Source organism: Mustela lutreola, chromosome 4, assembly GCF_030435805.1.
Source record: "Mustela lutreola isolate mMusLut2 chromosome 4, mMusLut2.pri, whole genome shotgun sequence".
Classification (NCBI taxonomy): Eukaryota; Metazoa; Chordata; class Mammalia; order Carnivora; family Mustelidae; genus Mustela; species Mustela lutreola.
In genome coordinates, this window is record NC_081293.1 from 136,173,565 (window position 1) to 136,199,463 (window position 25,899).

At 33.9% G+C, this 25,899-nt stretch overlaps 1 protein-coding gene across 6 annotated transcripts in view; it reads left to right on the forward strand.

The window, feature by feature from the left end:
• The window catches only part of MIOS (meiosis regulator for oocyte development), a 37,250-nt gene that overhangs the window by 9,869 nt on the left and 1,482 nt on the right, over positions 1–25,899 (forward strand). For all 6 annotated transcript variants that reach the window (XM_059171213.1, XM_059171214.1, XM_059171211.1 and 3 more), the window contains 7 exons: positions 6,082–6,336; positions 8,532–8,701; positions 11,541–11,606; positions 12,429–12,587; positions 17,495–17,647; positions 18,836–19,040; positions 25,694–25,823. In XM_059171213.1, the coding sequence (XP_059027196.1) occupies positions 6,082–6,336; positions 8,532–8,701; positions 11,541–11,606; positions 12,429–12,587; positions 17,495–17,647; positions 18,836–19,040; positions 25,694–25,823 (1,138 nt within the window). The remainder of the gene's footprint in view (positions 1–6,081; positions 6,337–8,531; positions 8,702–11,540; positions 11,607–12,428; positions 12,588–17,494; positions 17,648–18,835; positions 19,041–25,693; positions 25,824–25,899) is intronic.

Consider the following 25,899-nt stretch of genomic DNA (forward strand, 5'->3'; position numbering starts at 1 on the left):
GTTTTGATACTTTTTGATACTTTTGTTTCTACAGTCCCAAAGTGAAAAGTAGAGAAATAACTGTCAAAGATGGCATACGTGTCATTCAGTTTTTTATCTGGCCAAACTTCTTTAATTGTCTTTCTTATGATTCAACATATAGTCAACTCATTGAGCCATCTTACTCACTGTATTATATAGCACACAGTGAAATTTTAACTTTGGTGATAAATAATATATACTGTGAGTACTGTGTATTAGATGTCATTCTAGTTGCTTTCCCCATGTTACATTTTTGAATTCTTACAATATGAGGTAAATTTATTTATTCAGCCAATATTTATTATTTGCTTATTATGTGCTAAGAATTGTTCTTGGAATAATATATAACTGTCAACAATCTAAGTCTCTTCCCTCATAGAGAATGAAGAAGGTGGATATTACCCATGTTCTTGGGAGGTTTACATTCTGGTTCAGAACATGGACAAGTAACTCGGCAATTTACTATGAGGAAGAACTAACGATTATGTATAGAAGAATCCTAATCTGGGTGTAAGGATTAAAGAGAGTTCCCCGGAGGAGGTAAAAACAAAGGCAAGGAAGGTCCAGACAGGGAGCCACATATGCAATTAACCCAGAGGAGAGGGAGCATAGCACATTTTAGTATTGTTGGAACAGAGTGTGAGAAAGGAAATGAGGGAAGAATGGAGACTAGAAAGGTAAGCAGTGGGGTAAGTAACTCAGGACTTAGAAATCATGGTAAGAATTTAGGGAGATTTATCCTGTAGCAAAGGGAAACCAAGGAAAGATTTTAAAGAGTATTAACAGAATTAGATTTGTGTTTTAGAGCTGTTGCTATGTATGGAATGAATTGGAGAGGCTCAAACAGGGACCTCAGATAAAAGCCACAGTAATTAAGGGCACCTGGGTTGCTCAGTCAAGTGTCTGCCTTCTGCTCAGGTAGTGATCTCGGGATCCTGGGATCGAGCCCCTAGGCAGGCTCCCTGCTCAATGGTGAGTCTGCTTCTCCTTCTCTCTTTGCCCCTCCTCCCGCTTGTGCGCTTGAACATCTTTCTCTTTCTCAAATGAATAAATAAAATATTTTTAAAATAAAAGCTACAGTAATTAGGCAAGACATGAAGGTGTTCCTATCAAGGTTAATGGCAGAGGAGCTAGAAAAAATGTGGGTAATTAGAGTGTGACAAAATGTAATGATTGAATACAGGAGATGGAGGGGAAGGAAGAGTGAAAAACAGCACACACACATATATATAGCTTAAGAAAGTGCGTTAATATCAGTACCAGTTAATTACGTAGGTTAACATAGGAAGAGAGCTTTTGAGAAGGAAAAAAGTTTGTTTTGGAGAAAGTTGATTTCGAGATAGTTAGGTGGAGATGTGCAGTAGGCAAGAAGTTTAGAGTAGGTTGAAGAAGGAAAGTCATCCATTTTAAATAATTCTTCCAAGAAATTTGACTAAATGAAGGAGGACAAAGAATATATAATAAAAGCAGCAAGTGGATCTGGAATAATAAGAGGGTTTTTGTGTTTCTTTGTTTTTGTTATTAACATAGGATTGATTTAAGCTAGCTTAAATGCTGTTGTGAGGAAGCCCATACAAAGAGGTTGAGATGCAGAAAAAAGGAAATAGTGAGGAGCAAAATTCCTAGGAATATGAGAGAATGGGATCCAGAGCACAGGTGAAAAGACTAGCATTAAATAGGAGAATGTACAGTTTCTCCATACCAGCCAGCGGGGAAGGGGAAAGGTATGCAGGTTGTATAAGGTTCGATGACTGGAGGCTGAGGAGCTTCCCCCTGATGGCTCTTTTTTCAATGTAGTGGGTTTGCTTATTGAGAAGGACCAGGAAGGCTATAGGGAGGAGGAGACACTGAGAAGAGGAGCCAGAGTTAGCTTGAGAAATATGGGAGGATTGTGGGGCAGTGTTGTTTTACCAGAAGATAAAATAAAGGACAGTGGGCTGAGAAAATTAGGACACTGGGAAGAGAATGATTCATTTGCTGCCTTTGGGAGGGAAATGACAGAAGACTGATAGATAAAAATATGAGGGACCAAGAGATTGTGAGTTTGAAAAATTTAGAAGTGAGATTTCTGGAAGGCTATGAGGTTATGAAAGGAGTGGGTGAAATCTTGGAGGTGTGAACCACTGGAGATAAGGAAGCAAAGGAACAGAGAGACTAGTTTATTGGGTGGACCAAGTATTAAAGTCAACCAGGATGAGAATGCATGCTCTAAGGGAATGTCTTGTACAGTCTTGTGGAAAGTGTTCTTAATGTTGTTAGTATTATAGTTCTTTCCTTTTAGGGTGGCAAAAAATTGCATAATAAATGTTGGTCAGCCTTCCATCCGATAGGATGAAAATATTTTTATACTTCAGGGATAAATTGTGATCTAGAGAACTTGTCTATTCAGAACTACTTTAATAGACCGAATAGGTAGGACTTAATGTTTGTAACAACAAAATGTTCTTATATACACTGTATAATTGTACTGCTTTGTTATATAGATGTAAAAATGCAACAAATTAATATCTACAGATAGCATAGTGTCTGATTGCTTGGTGTAGTATTTGAAATCAATTTTTTAGAAAAATGTTTTTTAATTTCCACATGAACTTGTTTCTCTCACACCTGTCAGTAAAATGTCAATTCTATTATTTATATGTAGTGCAATCTCATATTTAAGGGATACAGTTTTGTCACTTTAGTATTGCATAACATGCTTAAATAGATTTTAATTTTTTTCAGAGGTAGTTAAAATCGTGTATTTTAAAATTCCCACATGTTAAAAATAATGACTATACACTTAGAAATGCACAATGTCATATTGCTTATTTGATAACCCTAATTAACCTGTCATACAGTCATCAAGCTGTAAGAAGGCCTCTAGACAACCGAAATACATGACACAATATCCAGGCATTTCACTTAGAGGGTATTTTTCCATCTCTTAGTAATGAACTCTTTGGAGTCATATGTATTGATCTTTATTCCATGACACACTTGCTGTAAAATAAAAACTCTATTAAATTAAGAGGAATTGTTTGAAAATGCTGCTTTTTGTTCAGCTGTTTAAAATTGTTATTTTTACCTTTTAGTATCCTCAGCATTGAATCCAAAATTTATAGGGGAGATACAAAAATAAATACCTTATGATACATTGACAGCCTGTTCTACTTGAAATGTAATACGTACATTCTATCTAAATTTAAATTTGTTATTCAGAAAAGTAATGTTGTATTTATTTTTTAATATACATGTTTTAACTTAATCATTATTCAGAATTTTCTAATAGTTCTTAAAATTTCACTTTCGAAAGCTAAAAGTGATTTTTCGTGACTAACTTTCCTCATGGTTGCAAACAGAGCAGCTTGCTTCCTCTATTCAAAGGGCAGGTGGTTCTCTTAAGGAAAGAAAACTTCAGAAGTCTCCTGAGCCCTTGACCTAAATGGCAAGAGTTTCCAACAGTAGGGTTAAAAATAAGTACTTTCAAGTGTAATTATTTAACTGTTTATTAAATTTCCAGAATTTTACAAATAACTCATCTTGAAACTTTTCATAAAGCAGTGATATATAGCTTAAAATATGTCCTAACATGAATAATATTGTAGGTCTTTGCTGTAGCCGAACATCATATAATGAAACAGTTTATTTAAAAGTGTGAATTAGGGGCACCAGGGTGGCTCAGCGGGTTAAAGCCTCTGCCTTCGGCTCAGGTCATGATCTCAGTCAGGGTCCTGGGATTGAGCCCTGCATCAGGCTCTCTGCTCAGCAGGGAGCCTGCTTCCCCTCTTTTTCTGTCTCCCTCTCTGCCTACTTGTGATCTCTCTCTCTCTCTGTCAAATAAATAAATAAAAATCTTTAAATAAAAAAATTAATAAATAAATGAAAGTGTGAATTAGGTTTGGTGAGTTTAGACTTCGGCTATGTACTAATTTTACTCTACCCATGTATTTAGAATAAATGGACTTTAAGAAATAATATTTTGCATTATTTACATATGTGTATATTTGATTTATAAATGACAACTGGGTTTTTTAAAAGATTTTATTTAGAGAAGGAGAGAGAGAGCATGCATGTGGGGGGGCGCAGAGGGAGAGAGAGAAGCTTAAGTAGACTCCATGCTGAGCATGGAGCCCGAAGCCAGTCTGGATCTCACAACCGTGAGATCATGGCCTGAGCTGAAATCAAGAGTGGGGTGCTTAACTGACTGAGCTACCTAGGTGCCCAATTCAGTTTTTAATATTTTCTCAATTTTGCTTGTGTTCATTTATTTAATACCTTGATCCGATGAGTGTAGTTAAAGTCAACTTTGGGCAGTATATTAGTTTTATATTAATGCATTTATTATCATCATTTCCATGGTCTGGAGTCTTGGCATACCTTCATTGATCTTTTGCTCGGGGTCTCACATTGCTAAAATGAAGATGTGGGTACTCTTCTCAGCTCATATGGTTGTTAACAGAATTGGTTCTTTCTGTCCCACAGGACAGAAGTGTCCTTGCTGCCTGTTACCAGGGGCTGCCCTCATAGAGGCTGCATGCTTCCTTGCCACATAGCTGTCTCAAAACAAAGCTTTTCCTTCCAGTCCAGCTGGAGACTCTCTCTCATTCCTCCAGACTCCTTTAAAGGTGTCACCTGGTTATAGCAGGCCCACACAGTATAATTTCCCTTTGATTAAGTAAGAGTCAATGGAATAACAACCTTAGTTATATCTCCAAAATGCTTTCGCTTGTACAATCTTGTGTTATTTAGAAGCAAGTCACAGATTTCACCTGTACTCAAGGGAAGAGGATTATGAAGGGTGTGGTTACTAGAGGGTTAGAATCATGGAGCCCATTATACAATCCTAGACAAGTTAAATTATTTCTTAAAACCCATTTATTATTGATCTAGTTATTTATAAAGGTATAATTACTGTATTACATATAAGTAGATAAACATAGAATTACTATAAGTTACTCCGAATAAAAGATGTTTGTAATGTTGGACCTTGTTGCTGCCTAATTCATAATTTAGTTTATTCTGAAAATCCTTTTTGTTAAAATAACAACACATAATTCTACAATGACAGTTTTGATGGTAAAACTTTGTAAAACATTTAAGAATTTGAGTTATAATTGAGTCAAGTTTCATCTTTGTTTTACCTTAATTTAGTACCATTAGGATCATCTACCTTGATTGCAATCTAATGCTGGATGAATTAGATTCCTTACAAAAAGAGAATGAGAATATAATGTCTTCTGACTTAGTGAAGAGGAAGAAACCTTAAATCATTGCCATTGTATATTAGCTTTAGTATTTAAACTTTTTTTTTTAAAGATTTTATTTATTTATTTGTCAGAGACAGAGGGAGAGAGAGCGAGCCAGCACAGGCAGACAGAGAGGCAGGCAGAGGCAGAGGGAGAAGTAGGCTCCCTGTCCAGCAAGGAGCCTGATGTGAGACTCGATCCCAGGACCCTGGGATCATGACCTGAGCCGAAGGCAGCCGCTTAACCAACTGAGCCACCCAGGCATCCCAAGTATTTAAACTTTTGAAGTACTTTTATATTTATTTCATTTTCTCATGTATATACATACAAAGAAAAAAACAGAAGATGGAGAGAGAGTGTATTAGGTCTTAAGCACTGGGGATAACCTCTCAAATAGAAACAAGATGCTTGCCCGTTTGGAGCATATGTTCTAGCAGGAGAAGAGATAAGTCTGAAAATTAATGAAATATGGGAGCTTACATTAGATCTAGAGGAAATGGAGGAAACGGTTTCACATTAGATAGTAAAAAATGGCACTCTTAGATTTGGTAGTCAGAGAAGTACTCTGAAGCAGGGACTCAAACTTACTGTTAGCAAACATTAATCTTTCTTCCTGTAGCTCTTTTTGATACTCAAGGAACTATTTAACTTAACAACATGTAAAGTATGTTTTGTTTGTGGCATATTTTACATTTATGCTGTCATGAATTTGTAGTTAAGAAGTCAAATATCCAAAATATGACATTGAGATAATCTGTGTAAAATGGACTTATTTTCTAAATATATTTCAAAAAATAATAAACAACTAATATAAAAATACTTCTCTTTTTAGGAACGGTGGAAAGCAGCAGACATAATTGGAGCAGTTTGGATAAGCAAAGTGATATTCAAAATTTAAATGAAGAGAGAATCTTAGCTTTACAGCTTTGTGGATGGATAAAGAAAGGAACAGATGTAGATGTAGGGCCATTTTTGAATTCCCTTGTACAAGAAGGGGAGTGGGAGAGAGCTGCTGCTGTGGCATTGTTCAACTTGGATATCCGACGAGCAATCCAAATCCTGAATGAAGGGGCATCTTCAGAAAAAGGTATTAGGTGATAGTCAAGGATAATCGTAGTTCGTAGAGTCCTTTGAAGAGAAGACACTGATAACTTTCAAGTATTTAGATAGTATATTTGTGTAAATTCTTTTGAAAGAGAACACATAAATGTATCTATTAAAGTATTAGCCCAATCCCTTTTGTTTGTGCCTTGGTTTATGTCTGTTAAGATCATAATGTGTCTAAAGACAAAATGTGTCTTCAGTACCATTCTAATAATATTACAGTGAATGCTCAAATGCATCTGTCTTAATGCTTTTTCTTTAAAAGACATTCACATTTTTTAAAAAATGTATTTTCTTGAAGATAGGACTACTTCAATTTGCAAGCATTCTTTTGTTGTTTGTTTGCAAGCATTCTTATGGAAAATATTTGAGAGTATTTTTACTTTGTCGTTTGGATGGTTATTGGTTGGCTTTTAGGAAACTGACACTTTTAGTTAGACTAATACAGAGTTTTATAAAAATCATATTTTGAGCTGCAAAAATGCTTCTACTTGAGTCTGGTGATTTAAGCATAGTTTCCATTTGATATTTTTTTTTAAAGAAAGAAACAATGAAATATAATAAAGTTTTTCTTCTTACATTTTCTGCAAGAGAATACTCAGGCAAATGAATTCAATCCAGAAATTCAGAGTTTTTTTTTTTTTTCTTATCAGGAATATTTCACTTAAAAATAACTAAGATGTATGTAGCTATTGATTTTAATGCACCTAGCAAATTATTTCTGGTATTCAGAATACTTCATTCTTACTTGCTGGTCCATTTTGAAACCGTTACACTTCTGTTGTACCATACAGAAAAACACGAAATTAACTGTAATATATTTACTTGCATTAAAAAAGTTGAAAAAGCTAATGTTTTGCCAGATTGGCCTTTTTTCTTTCAATTTTGCTCTAATGTAAGTCTTCCCCATTTGAGAATACAATAGAAGGTAATGTGGCGATGAAAAAAGAGTTTGATATTTAAAGCCATTTCTAATTATAATTTTGTTACAACCTGGGGACATGATACTTCCCTGTCATGTATACCTGGAAATCAGTTTTAGATTTGAACACCTATTCTATCAGTAGGGGAAAACTCTCTTTCCAGTTATTTCAATAACTTTAAGGATTAAAGAGAAGATTTCCCTGAATCCAGCCTTCCTCCACTTGGACACATTGTTTTGAGCAGGAATTAGGGAGATACTGTTTTGTGGTGGTGGTGGTGGTGGTTGTTAATCTTAACAGACTTTAGTCCAATTTAATAGAATAAGCAGAGGAAGCAAGCACAAAGCAACTTGGGGAAAGTGTTTATAGAAATGAAGAATAAGGCTATTTAATAAGGAAGTGGGAAATGCTGTTTTTATTTGGGAAAGAAAGAAAATGATTCGGATCCAGGAACAGAATAAGAAAACTGTTATAATAAATGTACAAAACACTTAAGAGTAAAAGTTAAAAGTAAAATTAGTTTTTTCTTGAAGTGACCTTATGTTAGGAGGCTAGCCAGTCCATAGGGCCAACTGTCAGGTTAGCAGTTTATCAGTGACTATATAGACTGCTAAGAACTGATGTTTAAAAAACTATTGATTTAAAAAAAAAAAAAACTATTGATAACAAATACTTTGTTGCAAATGTGTCCATATACAATGCTCTGGAAATGCTGGTAGTTAATTTTGTCCCAGAAAAATTAGAAGTGTTAAACTATTAAAAGAATGCTGAAATACTGGTTTTCAGAACATATACTTAAGTCTGAGCATTATATACTTAGGAATAGGAAAACAAAATAATTTTGAAAGTTATAGCACTGAAATTCTGTATTATTTACTGCCATTGCTTTGAAATATGTCAACATAAGTGAACTTAATAAGGCTGACAGTGATTCTGGTGGTATGGCTTCACTTCACTTCATTTAGGCCCTAAACAATAACACTGTATAGGAACTGCCTGGAATGAGAACTTGAAAATTTAAAGATGTGCTTGTCTTGCACAGGGTTAGCAATATGGACAAAAGTTTTATAAGAATGGAAATTTTTGCTTGTGGTCCTTGCCAAGTTTTCCAATCTGGATCAAAACCCTTAATTCTAGTGCGCTTATTTTTCTGTAGGTAAATGTCACCCTCTGATACTTGTTTATGGTTTAGAACTGGAAGAGGAAGTATTGAGCTTTTGCTCACTTTGACCAGCCGAGTGTTTTTAATGTGCAGGTGATCTGAATCTCAATGTTGTGGCAATGGCTTTATCGGGATATACGGATGAGAAAAACTCCCTTTGGAGAGAAATGTGCAGCACTCTACGACTACAGTTAAATAACCCATATCTGTGTGTCATGTTTGCATTTCTGACAAGTGAGACAGGATCTTATGATGGAGTATTGGTAAGCTAATTTCTGTTTGAGAAGACTCCTTTTAAGTTAGGCATTTTTACCTAACCTTGTTAAAATTTTCAAGTGTCTGTTGCATAAAATATTGTTATATTTTTATGTATTTTGCATTAAAAGAACGTATCTTAAATATTTTTGAGCAGCTCTTCTTGAATGTCATTTTACAGTTAGCTGATAATAAACTTGATTTTTAAAATAGTTTGAACAATATAATTTATAGATATAAACAGCATAGGATTTATCCTTTAGCTTAAGAGCAGCTCTAGAATTCTACAACTATATAAGTGTAAGTTTTATATTGAACTGCAGTTTTTTATTTTTATTTTTATTTTTTTATTTTTTAAATATATTTTTTTAAAGATTTTATTTATTTAACAGACAGAGATCACAGGTAGGCAGAGAGGCAGGCAGAGAGAGAGGAGGAAGCAGGCTCCCTGCGGAGCAGAGAGCCCGATGCGGGGCTCGATCCCAGGACCCTGGGATCACGACCTGAGCCGAAGGCAGAAGCTTTAACCCACTGAGCCACCCAGGCGCCCCTGAACTGCAGTTTTTTAAAAGTAAATATTTGGGTTTTAATTAAGTAAACAAATACATGATCAGTTATGATCAGAATGACTATATATTTTTTCCAAGTTAGTATTTATATTCTCAGACATTTACCAGTTTGGAAGATGTATGATCATGCTACTTACAGTGAACTATTTCTTTTTTTTTTTTTTTCATTTGGTCTTTCATTGCTTTACCTCTCCTGCTTTAACCACCTATAAGCACATCACCAGATAGGTTCTTTATCACAAAGTGGGGTAAGGAAGAATAAAATGAGGTGTAAGTTTCAGTTATTGGGTTTTAAGCTTCATGTTAATACTACAACTTTCTTTGCATTGTTGGACCTCTTTCTACCTGAGAAGAGCTTTCTAACATGAAATTTATTTGTGTTTGCCATTATAGCACTTAATATAAAAAACACATCGCTTGAGTAATGAATTTAAGTGTCAGTCCCTAAGAATTTATAAAAAATGTTTTTTATTGAGGTATCTTAAATGAAGATTTTAGTAAATGTTATTAGTGTCCATTTTAACAATTCCTTAGTTTGTTTATTTTGTCTTTTAGTAAATGAACTGTTGAACTTTCTAACCAAGTTAGAAACTTTCTAATATCCAAGAGTATGTTGTATTTTTGTTTTTACTGTTATTACTCTTTTGTTAAATGGAAGACTTTAAGTGTTGCATTTTGAAGGAATAAAATATTATTTTCAGGAAGTAGTAAAGTATGGTGAAGACTAGAAAAAGAAGTGGATTGTTCAAATTTTAAATTGATAGAGAAGTATTCTTTAAATTTTAAATTTCTGTATTTTAAATTACATGACCTACTATAAATACCCTCATTTTCTTATACCTAAATTTGGGTTATTAGGTAAGGTATATATTACCTTGAGTAGGAAGTTCATATTTTTAAACTGCCTTGAGAGTGTACCTAATTATACATTATGTAAATAATTATGATTAACATATCCTTTGTTAAAAATTGTTAAGTTGTAGTAATCTAATGAAAAGTACCCATTTGGGAAATCAGAAGGTTGAAGGTCTGAGTCCTTGCTCCAGTTTAGTTACTTCAGTTCGCTAGTTAACTTTTTTGGGTTTTAATTTTCTGAGCTGTATTTTTACAGCTATTATTTCTAATATTTTCTTTTTTTTTTTTTTTAAGATTTTATTTATTTATTTGACAGACAGATCACAGGTAGGCAGAGAAGCATGTTTAGAGAGAGGAGGAAGCAGGCTCCCCGCTGAGCAGAGAGCCTGATGTGGGGCTCGATCTCAGAACCGTGGGATCATGACCTGAGCCGAAGGCAGAGGCTTTAACCCACTGAGCCACCCAGGCGCCCCTCTAATATTTTCTATACAGCGAATATTTTCTGAGCTAATACTTATAACCCTTTCCCCATTAAAATAGTAACACCTCTGCCTGAACCTAAAGAGTTAAATCTAATTTGTACCAAACATGTTTCCTCTTAAGGGCAGAACCATATTTTATAATTGAGAAAACTTGCTAGGATAGGTACCAACTGAAGTGATACATTTAGAGTAGGGAGACTCTGTTTCATAGAATGACTTCAATGGAAATACAATCTTTTTTCCACCTTAAGATTGTTGATTACTTACCACAAAATTAATTACCTTTCTACATTTATAGAAATTGAAAATACTATTTTACAATTTTGAAAGGTCTACAAAAATTTAATCACAATACCTCTGATAATTTTGTTGCAAACCACCTATTTAAGTGTATTTTACTATGGCCACAAAAGTTGTGTCTATAAGGGTCTATTTTAAGACTTAAACTTTCTATTTACAGACATGCGTTGACAGTTTTTCCAAATTCTGTATTGGTATGTTCACACTGGTATATTCACTGATAATTCACAGATTTCTTGGATTTGCTGATTAACTTAGCATCCTAGAAAAGATATTCTCAGTTTCCTCAAAATTATTTTCTGTGATGGAAGGCATCTAAATCTGTTGGTACATAAATAAATACATAAATCACTGCTTATATTTTTTGTTGCAGTTACATAAGACTGAACTGGAGTGTTTTTAAATTGAATTTGTCCGTATTTAAGATGTAGATTTTTACTTTGCAAGAATAACCTGAGCACTGAGTTTTTTAGAGGGTTACATTAAGAAAGGCATCTTAGGCAACCAGTGGCTCTGCCAGTATATACACAATAATGTTACTAATACTTTTGAAAATAAAATTGTGTATTAAGTATGTAAAGTAGTCTGCAAGAATTTAAAACTCATAGTATCTACAAGTAATTTCTTGCTCTTCTTTTCAGTATGAAAATAAAGTTGCCGTACGTGACAGAGTGGCATTTGCCTGTAAATTCCTTAGTGATAGTCAGGTAAAAACTAATTTAATTTTGTATTCAAAGTAATTAATAGTTCCTCTTACTTGATTAAGCAACTATTCTTTATGTACAAATATGTATATGTAGCATTTATATATAAATTCTTCTAAAAAAGTAAAGTAATAATTTGTTAGATCAAGGTACTGTAGACTTGTGTATCATAACCAGAATTATTTGTTTAAGAATCCTGACTTAATATTTTAGTTTATTTCTGCTTGTGGTGTACAGATAAAAGCATTGAACTCACTCCTTTGCAATGCTATAAAAGAATTCCTTCATTAAGAAATGAAGGAAGAGTATTGAATGCGTATTCTGTGTGTATGTGAGAAAGGAATGCCCAGAAACAACCAGTAATACAAGGTGCTAAGTGCTGTAATAATGAGGAAGTGCTGGGGGAACACTGAGGACTCTTGGCTAGAGGTTGGGGTCCGATGAAGTCAGAGACCTTACCAAGAGGTGATTGTTTTTGATAATCTTCAAGTTCTCATTCATCTCAAATTCTGTGATTCTTTTAATAGCAAGAACTTTGTGAATACTGAGGGACAGTTCTCTTTAAATTTAAATAGTTAACCCTCTACACTTATTTTATAGAATAATAAAAAATAATAAATGCCTTTTTAAAAAATACTTTAAATAATCACAGATACTGCATTGTAATTTATGATAGATACAGATTTTTTAAGAGATCTTTTTTGCAAGGGCTGTATTTTAAAATGTTTTCTATAAAAATGAAACTATTCCTAAAGTATAAGTTTTGGAAGTACAGAGTATGTAGTGAAATAGTTTGCTTCAGAAAAATCACTTTGAATTTTCCAGTTGAATAGATATATTGAAAAGTTGACCAACGAAATGAAAGAGGCTGGAAATTTGGAAGGAATACTGCTTACAGGCCTTACTAAAGATGGAGTGGACTTAATGGAGAGTTATGTCGATAGAACTGGAGATGTCCAAACAGCAAGTTACTGCATGTTGCAGGTTAGTGCAGTGTGGCAGCAACTTAAAGAAAAACAGTGGTTAACCACCTTCTTCCTTCATTGCATGGGTATGCCTTTTGCTTCCTTAGGATCTCTAGGAAGCATTTAATTTAATTTTTTAATTTAAATTTTATGTAATTAACATACAGTGCAGTATTGGTTTCTAGAGCAGAATTCAGTGATTCATCACTTATGTATGACACCCAGTGCTCATCAGAACAAGTGTCCTCCTTAATGCACATCCCCCTTCATCAACCCTCCACCTCCCTCCATCAACCCTCATTTCTCTACCTTTAAGAGTCTCTTACAGCTTGTTTCCCTCTCTCCTTTTTTTCTTTTCTCCATTCCCACATGTTCATCTGTTTTCTTTCACAAATTCCCCATATAAGTGAGATCATAATGGCATTTGTCTTTCTCTGGCTGACTTATTTCACTTGACATAGTACATTCTAGCTCCATCCATGTCATGGCAAGTGACACAATTTCATTCTTTTGCTGGTTGAGTAATGTTCCATTGTAAAGACCACATCTTCATTCATCAGTCGATGGACATTTGGGCTCTCTTCCATTGTTGAGCGGTTGTGGAATTGCTGCTATAGACATTGGGGTGCATGTGTCCCTTTGAATCTGTATTTTTGTATTCTTTGGGTAAATACCTAGTAGTGCAATTGCTGGATCAGAAGGTAGTTCTATTTTTAACTTTCGGGGGAACCTCCTTACTGTTCTCCAGAGTGGCTGTATCAGTTTGCATTCCCACCAGCAGTGCAAGAGGATTCCCCTTTCTCCTCATCCTCACCAACACCTCTGATTTCTTGTGTTGTTAATTTTAGCCATCCTGACAGGTATGAGATGGTATTTCATTGTGGTTTTGATTTGTATTTTCGTGATGCTATGTGATGTTGAGCATCTTTTCGTGTGTCTTTTAGCCATCTGGATTTTTTTTTTTTTAAGTGTCTATTCATGTTTTCTGCCTATTTCTTAACTGGATTATTTGGTTTTTTGGGGATCGAGTTTGTTAAGTTCTTTGTAGATTTTTGGATACCAACCCTTTATCTGATAAAGCATTTGCAAATATCTTCTCCCATTCTGTAGGCTGCCTTTTAGTTTTGTTGATTGTTTCATTTGCTGTGCAGAAACTTTTTTTATCTTGATGAAGTCCCAGTGTATCTTTGGTTTTGTTTCCGTTGCCTTAGGAGACATGTCTAGTAAGAAGTTGCTGTGGCTGAGGTCAGAGTTTTCTGCCTGTGTTTTCCTCTAGGATTTTGATGATCTTACATTTAGGTCTTTTATTCATTTTGAATTGTTTTTTGTGTATCGTATAAGAAAGTGGTCCAGTTTCATTCTTCTCTATATTGCTATCCAGACACGATTTGTTAAAGAAATTGTCTTTCCCATTGGATATTCTTTCCCGCTTTGTTGAAGATTAGTTGACCATATAATTGTGGGTTCAATTTTGGATTTTGTTTTCTGTTCCATTGATCTATGTGTCTGTTTTTGTGCCAGTACCATACTGTCTTGATGATTACCACTTTGTAATGTAGTTTGAAATCTAGAATTGTAATGCTTCCAGTTTTGTTTTTCTTTTTCAGAATTGTTTTTTTTATTAAGCGTCTTTTGTGGTTCCATACAAATTTTAGGATTGTCTGTTCTAGCTCTGTGAAAAATGCTAATGGTATTTTGATAGGGAGTGCATTAAATGTGTAGATTGCTTTGGATTGGAAGGCATTTAACTTCAACCTTATCAGTTGAGCTGTAGCAGTCTTCTACATTCTCTTACTGTCCATCAGCCTCCTGCACTGGGTTATCCAGTTTTTCCTTTCATTTTGGGAATTGTTATTTTAAACTTATATAAAGCTCAAACAGAGCAGAGGAACCTCTCTCTAATTTTCCCAGTTCACAAAACTTTACCTTCTTCAAAAGAGATTACCTTTCCCTGATCTGAACTAAGTCTCACTTGAAGTGCGGAAAGCAAGTTATACCGCAATTTTCTTCACTCTCATTTTCCCTTTTTATGAATTGGGGTAACCAGTTCATCAATTTACTCTTAGTTCTTACTGTCCAGCAGTTAAAAAGAGATTTCTGGCAAAGGTTCCCTTCTTTATTTTTGATAGAAATATAGTGAAAATTTAGAATATTTCCCTGAGATTTCCTATAGCCCTCCAGCTAATCTTTCCTTTCGTGGTATCCTCTTTCCTATCTCCTTCCTTTCAAACACTTAATAGCATGCTCTGTACTGGGTAAACATAGTAAAATGCCCCCTCCAACCCTACCTTCTTATGAATAAATATAGATCCTGACCCACGAACCACAGTATAAACCTAGCAGCTTACCAGGCCACTGCCCATTCTATAATAAAGTATATAATTTTTTTCTTACTGAAATGAGGTTGCATCTATTAAATCAAACTGTGGATATGTGGCTACAGAGTGCAAGTGGCCTTATATTGTTTATGGAGAGAAGTCAGCTATTATAATTATTGTCTTCCTATGTAATGTTTCATTTTCCCTTTTCTGCTTTTGATTTTCAGCAGTTTACCCTCAATGCCTAGTTGTACTTCTTTCTGCCTTGTTTGTGGTTCGCGGAGCTTCTTGGATATGCAAGTCAGTGGTTTTCATTAGTTTTGCAAAATTTGGGTGTATTATTTCTCCTTTATATATATATTTTCTGTTTCAATCTCATTCGCTTCTCTTTTTTGGGCTCATATTACATATATATTAAACCATTTAATAGTGTTCATAGGTATCTGAGGTTTTGTTCATTTTCTTTCCATCCTTTTTTCCTCTGTTCTTCAAATTGGTCAAATGCTGTTGATTTGTTCATTGACTCTTATGTCATGACGTTAAGTTTTTCAGCACATTGTTTTTTTTTTTTTAAGAATTTATTTATTTATTTGACAGACAGAGATTACAGGTAGGCAGAGAGGCAGGCAGAGAGTGAGAAGGAAGCAGGCTCCCTGCTGAGCAGAGAGCCCAATGTGGAGCTCAATCCCAGGACTCTGAGATCATGACCTGAGCCAAAGGCAGAGGCTTTAACCCACTGAGCCACCCACGTGCCCCTCAGCACATTCTTAATTTCAGCTCTTGTACAATTTAGTTTTAGAATCTCAGTTTTTTTTATAGTTTACATTTTTCACTCAGATCCCTATCTGCACATTAACAGAGCATATGTCAATAGCTGCATTCAGGATTTTACCTGCTAACTCTAACATGGGCTATTTTAGGCTTAGTTTCTGTTGACTGCCTTTTTTCCTTGACTTTCAACTATATTTACCTGTTTGTGTCTCATAGTTTTTCATTTGAATATTGGATGTCATGTATAGTACATTATAGAGATCTGGGTTCTTTTACCCTTTTCTGAAGAATGTTGGTTAATGTTTTTGGAAGTTCAGTTAGTTGCTGCTCACTTTGGTCTTAAAGTTTTGTTACTGTGGATCTATGGGCAGCCATAGATAACTTATATTAAATAACTTATATTAAGTTATTTCCCAAGCCTTTCCAGTCTTGATCTCTGAACTGTTTTCCTCTGTAGATTTTGTTGCAGCTTAATTTTAGGTTTATTTAGGGGTAGATCTAGGAAGATTTATCAAATGTGAATTGACCAAATTCTGAGTTTATCCTTACTGCCGGAAGGAGAAAGGGTGGGATATGAAAATTTCTCCTTTTTTTCTGTGAATTTTTAAACTGGGGGCTATATTCTACTTCAATACTTAGTTCTGGCTAGTTGGTCATTATCAGAACTAGAAGAGATGTTTATTTTTTTTAAGAGGTGAAATTATCAGCTGTGAGTTTTCCACATGTTCTTTTAGCTGGATTTACCTCTGATAACAGAAATGAATACCTAATTAATAGGGGAAAGATAAGCTTCTGTTTTGATAGAATGTCTAAAGATAGTCTGTTAGCTATTACAGGTTTCTTCCCTTTTTCCATAAGTGATATACATTAAGTTCTCTCTAACATTTTACTTTTCTGTCTGGTTCCCCAAAACTGGGCTTCAGATTGATGCCCATGGAATCATTGGGAGTTGAGACTTTCTCTACTTTCTTTATCATGTGAACTTAAGGAAGATATCTTGGACAGGGCTAAAAGCAATCTGTGAAAACCCAAAGCAAGTGCAGGTGAAATGTGAAATGTCACAGCTGCCAGGGAAAATACACCTCTAGGAAGAGCCTTACTGGCAAGAAATTGAAGTTCTTATTGAGAAGAAATCTAAAGTAAGCTTAAGGTAAAGAAATTGTTGCTTTTCATTGTGTCCTAGGGATAGAAAAATGAAAGAACATTTTGGGTTTGGTTTTGGGGTTGTTTTTTGCTTTTGTTTAATTTCTAAGGTAAAAAATATATGTTTTAATTGAGGGCAAAAGAGAGAATAAACTGGTTTAACTTTCAGATAAATATGTATACAAAAAGAGCATCCCCATTCACAGTACATGCTAGACACAAGAATGAGGTTCAGTATTATTTTAAATGCGATGAAGTAATTTTGGTATGCATTTTTATTAAATAGTAACCATATTTTATGAATGCAGGGTTTTTAATTTTGGTGACAAAGTATTCACATTACTTTTTGTTGTATTCAAGTAGGAAAGTGAATTGTTTACTCTTGGGTCTTTAATTTAAATAAGGGATAGAGAATTATACTTTCCTGGCCAGGATTAATGATAATATATATAGTACATATTTATGTCATTAGTAGAGGCCAGCTTAAAGAAATTACAGAAGCGTCCATCAATTATTTTATCTTTACCCTCATTTTATCTTTTCACCCTCATTATTTTATCTCTGTCCTCATCAGCTTTTGGCAAAAAGGAAGCCTTTTTCTTCTGTATGACTCATACTTATATGTTACCTGGAATCCTGTGGCTTAGCCAGAAAAATTTTAAACAACTGTGTTAATTCATGTTTTCTTTTTTAGGGTTCTCCTTTAGATGTTCTTAAAGATGAAAGAGTTCAGTACTGGATTGAGAATTATAGAAATTTATTAGATGCCTGGAGGTTTTGGCACAAACGAGCTGAGTTTGATATTCATAGGAGTAAGTTGGATCCCAGTTCTAAGCCTTTAGCACAGGTAAGTACGTACATTATTTTGGAGAGAATCAAATTGTAACATATGTTTAAGTAGCTCAAAGAGAAGTGTTTGCAGCATGTTATATTGGGTAAATTTAGAGCTCAATTTAATAAATTATTATTAGCTCATCCTTTTGATTAGGAGTAGCTGTTAATGTCTTTATTTATCCCAGATGTCATTCCATCCTTAACCATCTTGTTTTTTTAATCCTGCCACTTCCTAACAATCATCTCAGTGGCTTACACTTGAGTCTGAGCTAGAGCAAACAATAGCAGGCCTAGAGGGTCTTCGGCAAACGTAAATCAATCTTAGAGTTCTTTTCTAGTTTATTCCAAGCCCTTTCCAAATCCAAACTATTATATTATCTTATAAATTCCACTTATGTATTAAATTTTTCTGCATTATATAGGTGTAATAAGGCAGGATTTTTGTTCTCTAACTATATGTCTAATTAACTGTGGAAATTGTTTTACTATTTAAAGAACATGAGCTCAGTTATCACATGAAACACGACATGAGATCACTGTATCTAAATTTGGACGTTAAATACCGAGTATATCCTCAATGTGAGCACTGGATGGTGCTGTTTTCTTGTTTTAGAAAGTTGAGGAATTAGTAATTATTTTAAAACAACCCGAGTTTTCATAAAATAGCGTTACATGATAATATTTGTTATTAATCTGTATGTGTTTAAGAGCCCAGGAATTTAATATAAAAGCAAAATGAATATTTTCTATTACTATTATTCTAAAATTCTAGCTATTTGACATTATAGGGTCCTTAACTCCTTTTTGTCTTAGGAAATGAAGGCTTTCTTTATAAGAAAATTTTTTCGAGGAGATGTAATCATTGAACTTTGGATCAGAGCTTACACTGGGTTATTTTGTAATAGTGTGAATTCTAAAGTCTTTATTTCTAAAATGTTGTTATCTAATGTTTCCAAGTTTTTCTACAGATGTCAGTGGTGTTAGAAAGGATATAACTAAACAGAGGTAACAGAGAAGTACTCAATGTCACTGCTAAGTGGGAATCCTAGATGAAAGCTAGTCAAATTTAACAGATAACAAATTATTTTATAATATAAAGTAAACCTTAAAAATTATTTAAGAATAGTTTGTTAGGATCAGACTTTGGATTTTATTTATAAAGTTTGCATTATTCTTACTCTTCCTTTTATTTGTTGTATAGGTGTTTGTGAGTTGCAATTTTTGTGGCAAGTCGATCTCCTACAGCTGTTCAACTGTGCCTCATCAGGGCAGAGGTTTTAGTCAGTATGGTGTCAGTGGGTCACCAACAAAATCTAAAGTCACAAGTTGCCCTGGCTGTCGAAAACCCCTTCCTCGATGCGCACTTTGCCTCATTAATATGGGAACACCTGTTTCTAGCTGTCCCGGTATGACATAATTCTATAATATATTTTCTGAGCTGAAATTGTTCCTACATAACTGATTTAATGTTGTCAATAGAAGACTTACAAGGTTGGGTGTATATTATTTCTAAGAATAAGCCACTCTGCCGGCTCAGAGATTTTGTATTTCCTGGAATTTGTAAAAATCTATACATTGAAAGTAAAGTCTATATTCATGATATCACAAGTAACCTCACAATGATAGTCCATTTAAAGTTTGTGAAAAGATCTTAAATATGAAGTAATCCTATATTACACTATTTTCTTACCACTTTTTCTAAGAGGAGATCCCTCAGGTTTTGTGTTTAAAAGTTTAAAAGCACCCTCATTTATTAACAAATACCTTGTACGCATAAAGAGCTTTTGGTTCTCAAAGCACTTTCATATTCTCTTTTTTAATCTTCAAAATCTACCTGTGAATATGTACAGAAAGTGTTAGTCTAGAAATCACATCCCTTTACTTCCAAGTTTTGATGCTGCTTTTTGCTATATTTGTCAGTTATGTAGTGAATATACGTATTTTTTTAATGGTTAGAAATATTAGGATTATTGTTTACTGCTTATGGTACATACAGAAAAAAATTCTGAGAACAGTAGATAGTTGAATATAATGTTATCCAGTGGCTAGAAATATTTGAGTTATTTATTTAACTTGAAATGTGGCAGAAATTTTAATTGAAAATATTTGAGAATTTAGCATACTGATATAATCAAGAACTGGATATGGTGTGAGAATGCCTATTGTATTAGTTCTAGCTCTGTGACATTCAGTCTGTAACACTGAGAGTTACTTTAGCACTCAATTATATAAGGTGTTAGAGGGAGATTCTTTTTAATTATGTAATTTTATAATTCTGTTCTGCAGTTGGTTCATATCAATAGTTAGTTTTATTATATTAACATCTGTGAAGGAGGTTTGCTGGTATCATTGGATACCTGAATAATTACACCTGAATATTTGTTATATAATATATATTATACACTATAATATAATACTATATTGTGTATTATATATAATTATATAATTATACCTGAATAATTATTTTTCAAGTTTGATACCCTTTTTTAACAAAGGCAATTTGTAATGTTTTCAAGTTTATTTGTTAGTTCTCATTTAAATTTTAATCAAGAATTTTCATTTGCATTTTATATATTGCATGTTGATCACTTTTATGGTCCTGATACTAGTAAATAGAAAATAACTTGGAATAAAAATCTGCTACAGGAAAAGAACAAGACAAAATATTGCATAAATAAGTTATATATGTACTGGGATACATAAAAATAGTTGGATTCAAGACATCTTTCAGACCATAAGCCCCAGGAAGCTATAGTGGCCTGAGTGCTATTCTTTTTTTGCTAGATATTAACTTTTCAATCTTTTTTATTTTTGAAATAGGTTAAAAAAAAAAAGAGAAAATCAGTTTTCTAAAATTTGAAGAAAAAGCAAAACATTTCAACCTCTCTGTTATAGAGGCTGTTAATGAATGAATATTCAATACTCAGGTTTATAAAGTGTTAACATTTTTTCGTATTTGCTTCAGAAATTTTATTGAAATTTGCTTCAGTAATAATTTTTTGTGTATATGAATGCTTGTTAAGATAAGACTGAAGTGCTGAGATGAATCAAAGATCCATATGAAGCTTATGTATAAAATGAGCATGGATAAAATAAGAAATGATATGTTTAGTGGTCTGGAATCCCTTAACCTGCCATTCCAAAATCTCTAAAAAGATCTGAAAATCCTATGATCAAAAACAAACAAAAAACCTGTTCAGAATTGACATGAGGCTATTAAGGCCTTTGATTACAGAATGCTGCCTCAGACTTCCCTGGAATTGTCGTATTTGCTCTTTATTTCTCCAAAATCCCAAACATTCTGTATTCTGAAACATGTTTAGCTCCCTGAGGTGAATAAGGATTATTGTATAAAGAAAGTAGCAGGAAATTTGAAAGAGGGAAACATTACTTCTTTTTGAAGGATATCTGGAAAACTTCAGAAAGAAGATGCTGTTTAAGCATGTCCTTTAAAAAAGTTTGGGAGTGAGGATTTTAGAGAAGCCTTTCTAGGTGTGGACAAGGAATAAAAGGCATGAACTAGGGTAGATACTGGTGAATGTAAGTACAGAGAGTGTATGGGAACTACCAGGTGCATCTGTATGACAAGGGCCTAGGAAAGTAGACTATCAGGAAATAAATTTATTAGGAAAATTAGGGAAACCTGTGTATAATCTTTAAAGGATTGCTGAGCTGACTTAATTGTGAAATATAATAATGTTGAATAACATGAGGATTAGTGACACCAACCTCTGAATAGTCAAAAATCTAGGTATAACTCTTGACTCCTCCAAAAATTTAACTACTAGTAGTTTGCTATTTACTGGAAGCCTTACTAATAACATAAACAGTTGATTAACATATATTGTATATTTTGTGTATTTAAATACTATATTCTTGTGGTAAAGTAAGCTAGGAAAAATAAAATGTAAAGAAAATATATTTACAGTACCATACTGCAGAAAATCCACACGCAAGCAGATCCACACAGTTCAAACTCGTTTTTCAGTGGTTAGCTGTAATAAACGTATTCTTTTTTAATATATAAAATCAGGAGGTTCTGAGTTCCAAAATAAGACAGGACCTAATAGAAATAAAATGCTAGCTTGAAGCAGTTTAAAGCAGGTGATCAAACCCCCCTGATTCTTTGTCTGCAATTAGAGATGTCATCCATCTATCATGGTTCATGATCCAAATGGCCAGGATTTCCATAAGCTTATTTAACTGAGGGTTGCATATTCTGTTGAAAATAATGTTTATAACTATTAATGTTTGTAATTATTTATAAATAATTATAACTATAATGCTTGTTATAAATATTTAGCATTTTAAATCTTTTTTTGTTTGTTCGTTTTTGTTTTTTTAAAGATTTTATTTATTTATTTGAGAGAGAGAGAATGAGAGAGAGCATGAGAGGAGAGAGGTCAGTGGGAAAAGCAATCTCCCTCCTGAGCAAGGAGCTGGATGTGGAACTCGATCCCAGGACTCCAGGATCATGACCTGAGCCAAAGGCAGTTGCTTAACCAACTGAGCCACCCAACATATTTAGCATTTTATACATTATTTATTCAATAAGTATCTAGCACCTATTGTTCTAAGTGCTAGGAATGTTACAGTGAACAAAACAGACAAAAACCCCTGCCCTTAATGTAAAGGAGTGATGCCTTTTTTAGAGTTAGGTAATGTACTGGTTTCCTTCTTGCTTGTAGTAGTAGTAGTACCAATAATAGTAGTAGTATAGTAGTAGGTACTGACTACATGAAACCCTAGTTTCCTTCAACTGTTCTATAGCACTTACCTTTGTAATTCAGTATGAATCTTTTAAAAGTTAAAACTATCTAAAATTTAAAAAATGAAAGTTAAAACTATTTAAACTTTTTTGAGTGTAGTTGACACACAATGTTACTTAAGTTTCAGGTGTACATCTTAGTAATTTGACAAGTTGATACACTATGCCTTGTTCACCACAAGTGTAGCTACCATTTGTCCTATTACATCACTATTACAGTACCATTGACTGTATTCCTTATGCTCTGCCTTTTGTTACTTACTCATTCCGTAATTGGAGGCCTGTACTTCCCTCTCCCCTTCACCCATTTTGCTTAACCCACAACATCTTCCCTCCGGCAACCATCAATCAGTTTGTTCTCTGTATTTATGGGTCTGATCTGCTTTTTGTCTGTTTTTTAAAAATTCCATTTATGAATGGAATTGTATGGTATTTATCCTTTTCAGTCTGACTAATTTCATTTAGCATGATACCCTCTAGGTCCATCCATGTTGTCTCAAATGACAGAATCTCATCCTTTTTATGGCTTTGTAATATTACTTGTATATGTATACCACATTTTCCTTATCCATTTGTCTATTGATGAAGACTTAGGTTGCTTCCATGTCGTGGCTATTGTAAATAATGTTGCAATAAACATAGGGGTGCATATACCTTTTTGAGTTAGTGTTTTCATTTTCTCTGAGTAAATACCCAATATTGGAATTACTGAATCATATAGTAATTCTGTTTTTAATTTCTTGAGGAACCTTCATATTGTTTTCCACAGTGGCTGCTCTCTTTGCATTCCCCACACTTCATAAGAGTTCCTTTTTCTCCATATCCTTGCCAACACGTGTTGTTTCTTGTCTTTTTGATTCTACCCATTCTGACAGGGGTCAGGTGATATCTCATTATGGTTTTGACTTGTATTTCCGTGATGATTAGTGATGTATATCTTTTCGTGTGTCTGAGCCATTTGTATGTCTTTAGAAAAACATCTACTCAGATTATCTGTCCATTTTTTAATAGGATTGTGTGTTTTCTTTTGTTGAGTTATGTAAGTTCTTTATATAATATTTTGGTTATTAGCTCCTTATCAGATACATCATTTGCTAAAGCTCTTTGATCTTTAAAAAGCCTTTTTCATGTGGCAGTGAGGTAGATCTTAATACTTTCAGCTTCATCAGAGAAACATAAGGAGTAAACTGTCCTGGATCCAGTCTGTTTTTCGTAAAGTTAGAAGTTACAAAAACAAAGTTAAAATCACTTAATGAGTTCTATACAATATAAAATAGTTCCTTTTTAAAAGGTCTGTATTTTATTTCTGTTTGTTTTCTTCCTCTTCCCTTTCATTGTGAATCATTTTTATGAAGCTTTTAATAAGAATTTCAGTGTATTTACATCTTAACCTCCTATATGTATTACATCTTCCATCATCCATAAATCCTTTACTATCATTAGCAAAAACAGATGGGTATTTAAAAAAAAAAACTGTAACACTATCCTTGTAATCTTTAAATTATGACGAGGAATGGTCTAGATAAAATTTTGAATACAGCATCATGTGTTAATAGGCATACATGTGCTTAATTAAACTTAATATTTTACTTACTCATTTTTCTATTCCTGTCCCTAATTACATATGATTTTAAAATATTTAAATTGGTCTGTTTTAGAACAAAAGAAAACATATTAAGATAGCCACAATTAATAGAATGAGCGTTTTTTGAGCACTAAAAGTTATGTAAATATATATGTGAATATACACACATAAAAACATGAATGTGTAATAATACATTTTTCTTTAACCTTTTGGTGAACTGTAATACAGACAGGAATATATATACCAGGTACTATGATAAATCAAACATCAATGAAGCCTCTGTCCTGGTTAAGATAACATTGGCTGTACCAGTGCCTTTGCTCATTATTCCCTGTCTACTACTACCTCTTTCCTCTTTCCCAGAGATTATTACTGCCCTAAATTGTGTGTTATTTGGTTCCTTGATTATGTGTATAGTTCTGTCACATTTTTAGTTTTGTCTGTGTTTTAAGTTTCATATGAATGAATCTTACGGAATATATCCTTTGGCTTACCTTTTTTTGCTCAATGTTGATTTTGGGTTCTTTTACTTTTAATGATGCTGATGAATGTAGTTGTTATTCATTAGTATTTGGTATCCCCCCCTTTTAAAAGATTTTATTTATTTATTTATTTGACAGAGACGTGGAGAGAGGGAACACAAGCTGGGGGAGTGGGAGAGGGAGAAGCAGGTTTCCCACTGAGTAGGGAGTCCAATGTAGGACTTGATCCCAGGACCCTGGGATCATGACCTGAGCCAAAGGCAAACGCTTAACGACTGAGTCATCCAGGCACACCAGTATTTGGTATTCCATTCAGGGCTGTAACACAGTTTTTTCCTCTCTGCTATGGTTTTGGACACTTTGGTTGTTTCCAGATTTTTAATGTTATGAACAATATTGTTGTGAACATTTCTGCGTATGAATCCTTTTAGCATGTATAAAATTTTCTCTAGTGGTATGTACCTAGAAGTAAAATTACTAAATAATACTGTTTGCTCATGTTTTCCTTTGGATTTTTATGTCTGTTCAAGGAGAGAGATTGGCCTATAATCTGACTTTTCTCATGTTATCTTTGTCTACTTTTGTTATTCAAGTTGTGCCAGCCTTAGTAAGTGCATTGGGGCGTTTTCCCCAATGTTTTTTTTTTTTTTTTAAAGATTTTATTTATTTATTCGACAGAGAGAAATCACAAGTAGGCAGAGAGGCAGGCAGAGAGAGAGAGAGGAGGAAGCAGGCTCCCTGCTGAGCAGAGAGCCCGATGCGGGACTCGATCCCAGGACCCCGAGATCATGACCTGAGCCGAAGGCAGCGGCTTAACCACTGAGCCACCCAGGCGCCCCTCCCCAATGTTTTTTTTGAAGAAATTTGTATAGATGAAAATTACCTGTTCCTTCAGGGTTTGGTTTGGTAGAACTCCGCTATAAACTGGATGTGGTATTTTCTTTGTGGGAAGATTTTAAACTGATTGTTTTTCCAAGGTTGTTAATTCAGATTGCTTCTTACTGGATTTGATAGCTGAGGTTTTTCCATTTTTTATTGACTTAAAAATGTAAGGAAACTCCTGTTATCCAGTAGTTTTTCAAACTAAACTAGATCATGGCATTAACATTGCTATTTCAGTATGATGTGTGATTTGTATTTTGATGTAGTTTTAGAAATACCTTTTAAGAAGCTTTGAATAAAATATTTTGACAGTTAATGAAGATAATTTTCTTTAACCCATAGGAGGATCCAAATCAGATGAAAAAGTAGACTTGAGCAAGGATAAAAAATTAGCTCAATTTAACAACTGGTTCACATGGTGTCACAATTGCAGGCATGGTGGACATGCTGGTCATATGCTTAGTTGGTTCAGGTAATCAGTACATTTCTTCTTTAATAGGCTTGGAGTTGGAGGAGGTAGAGCAGATGGTCTTTTAAACAGTTCATTT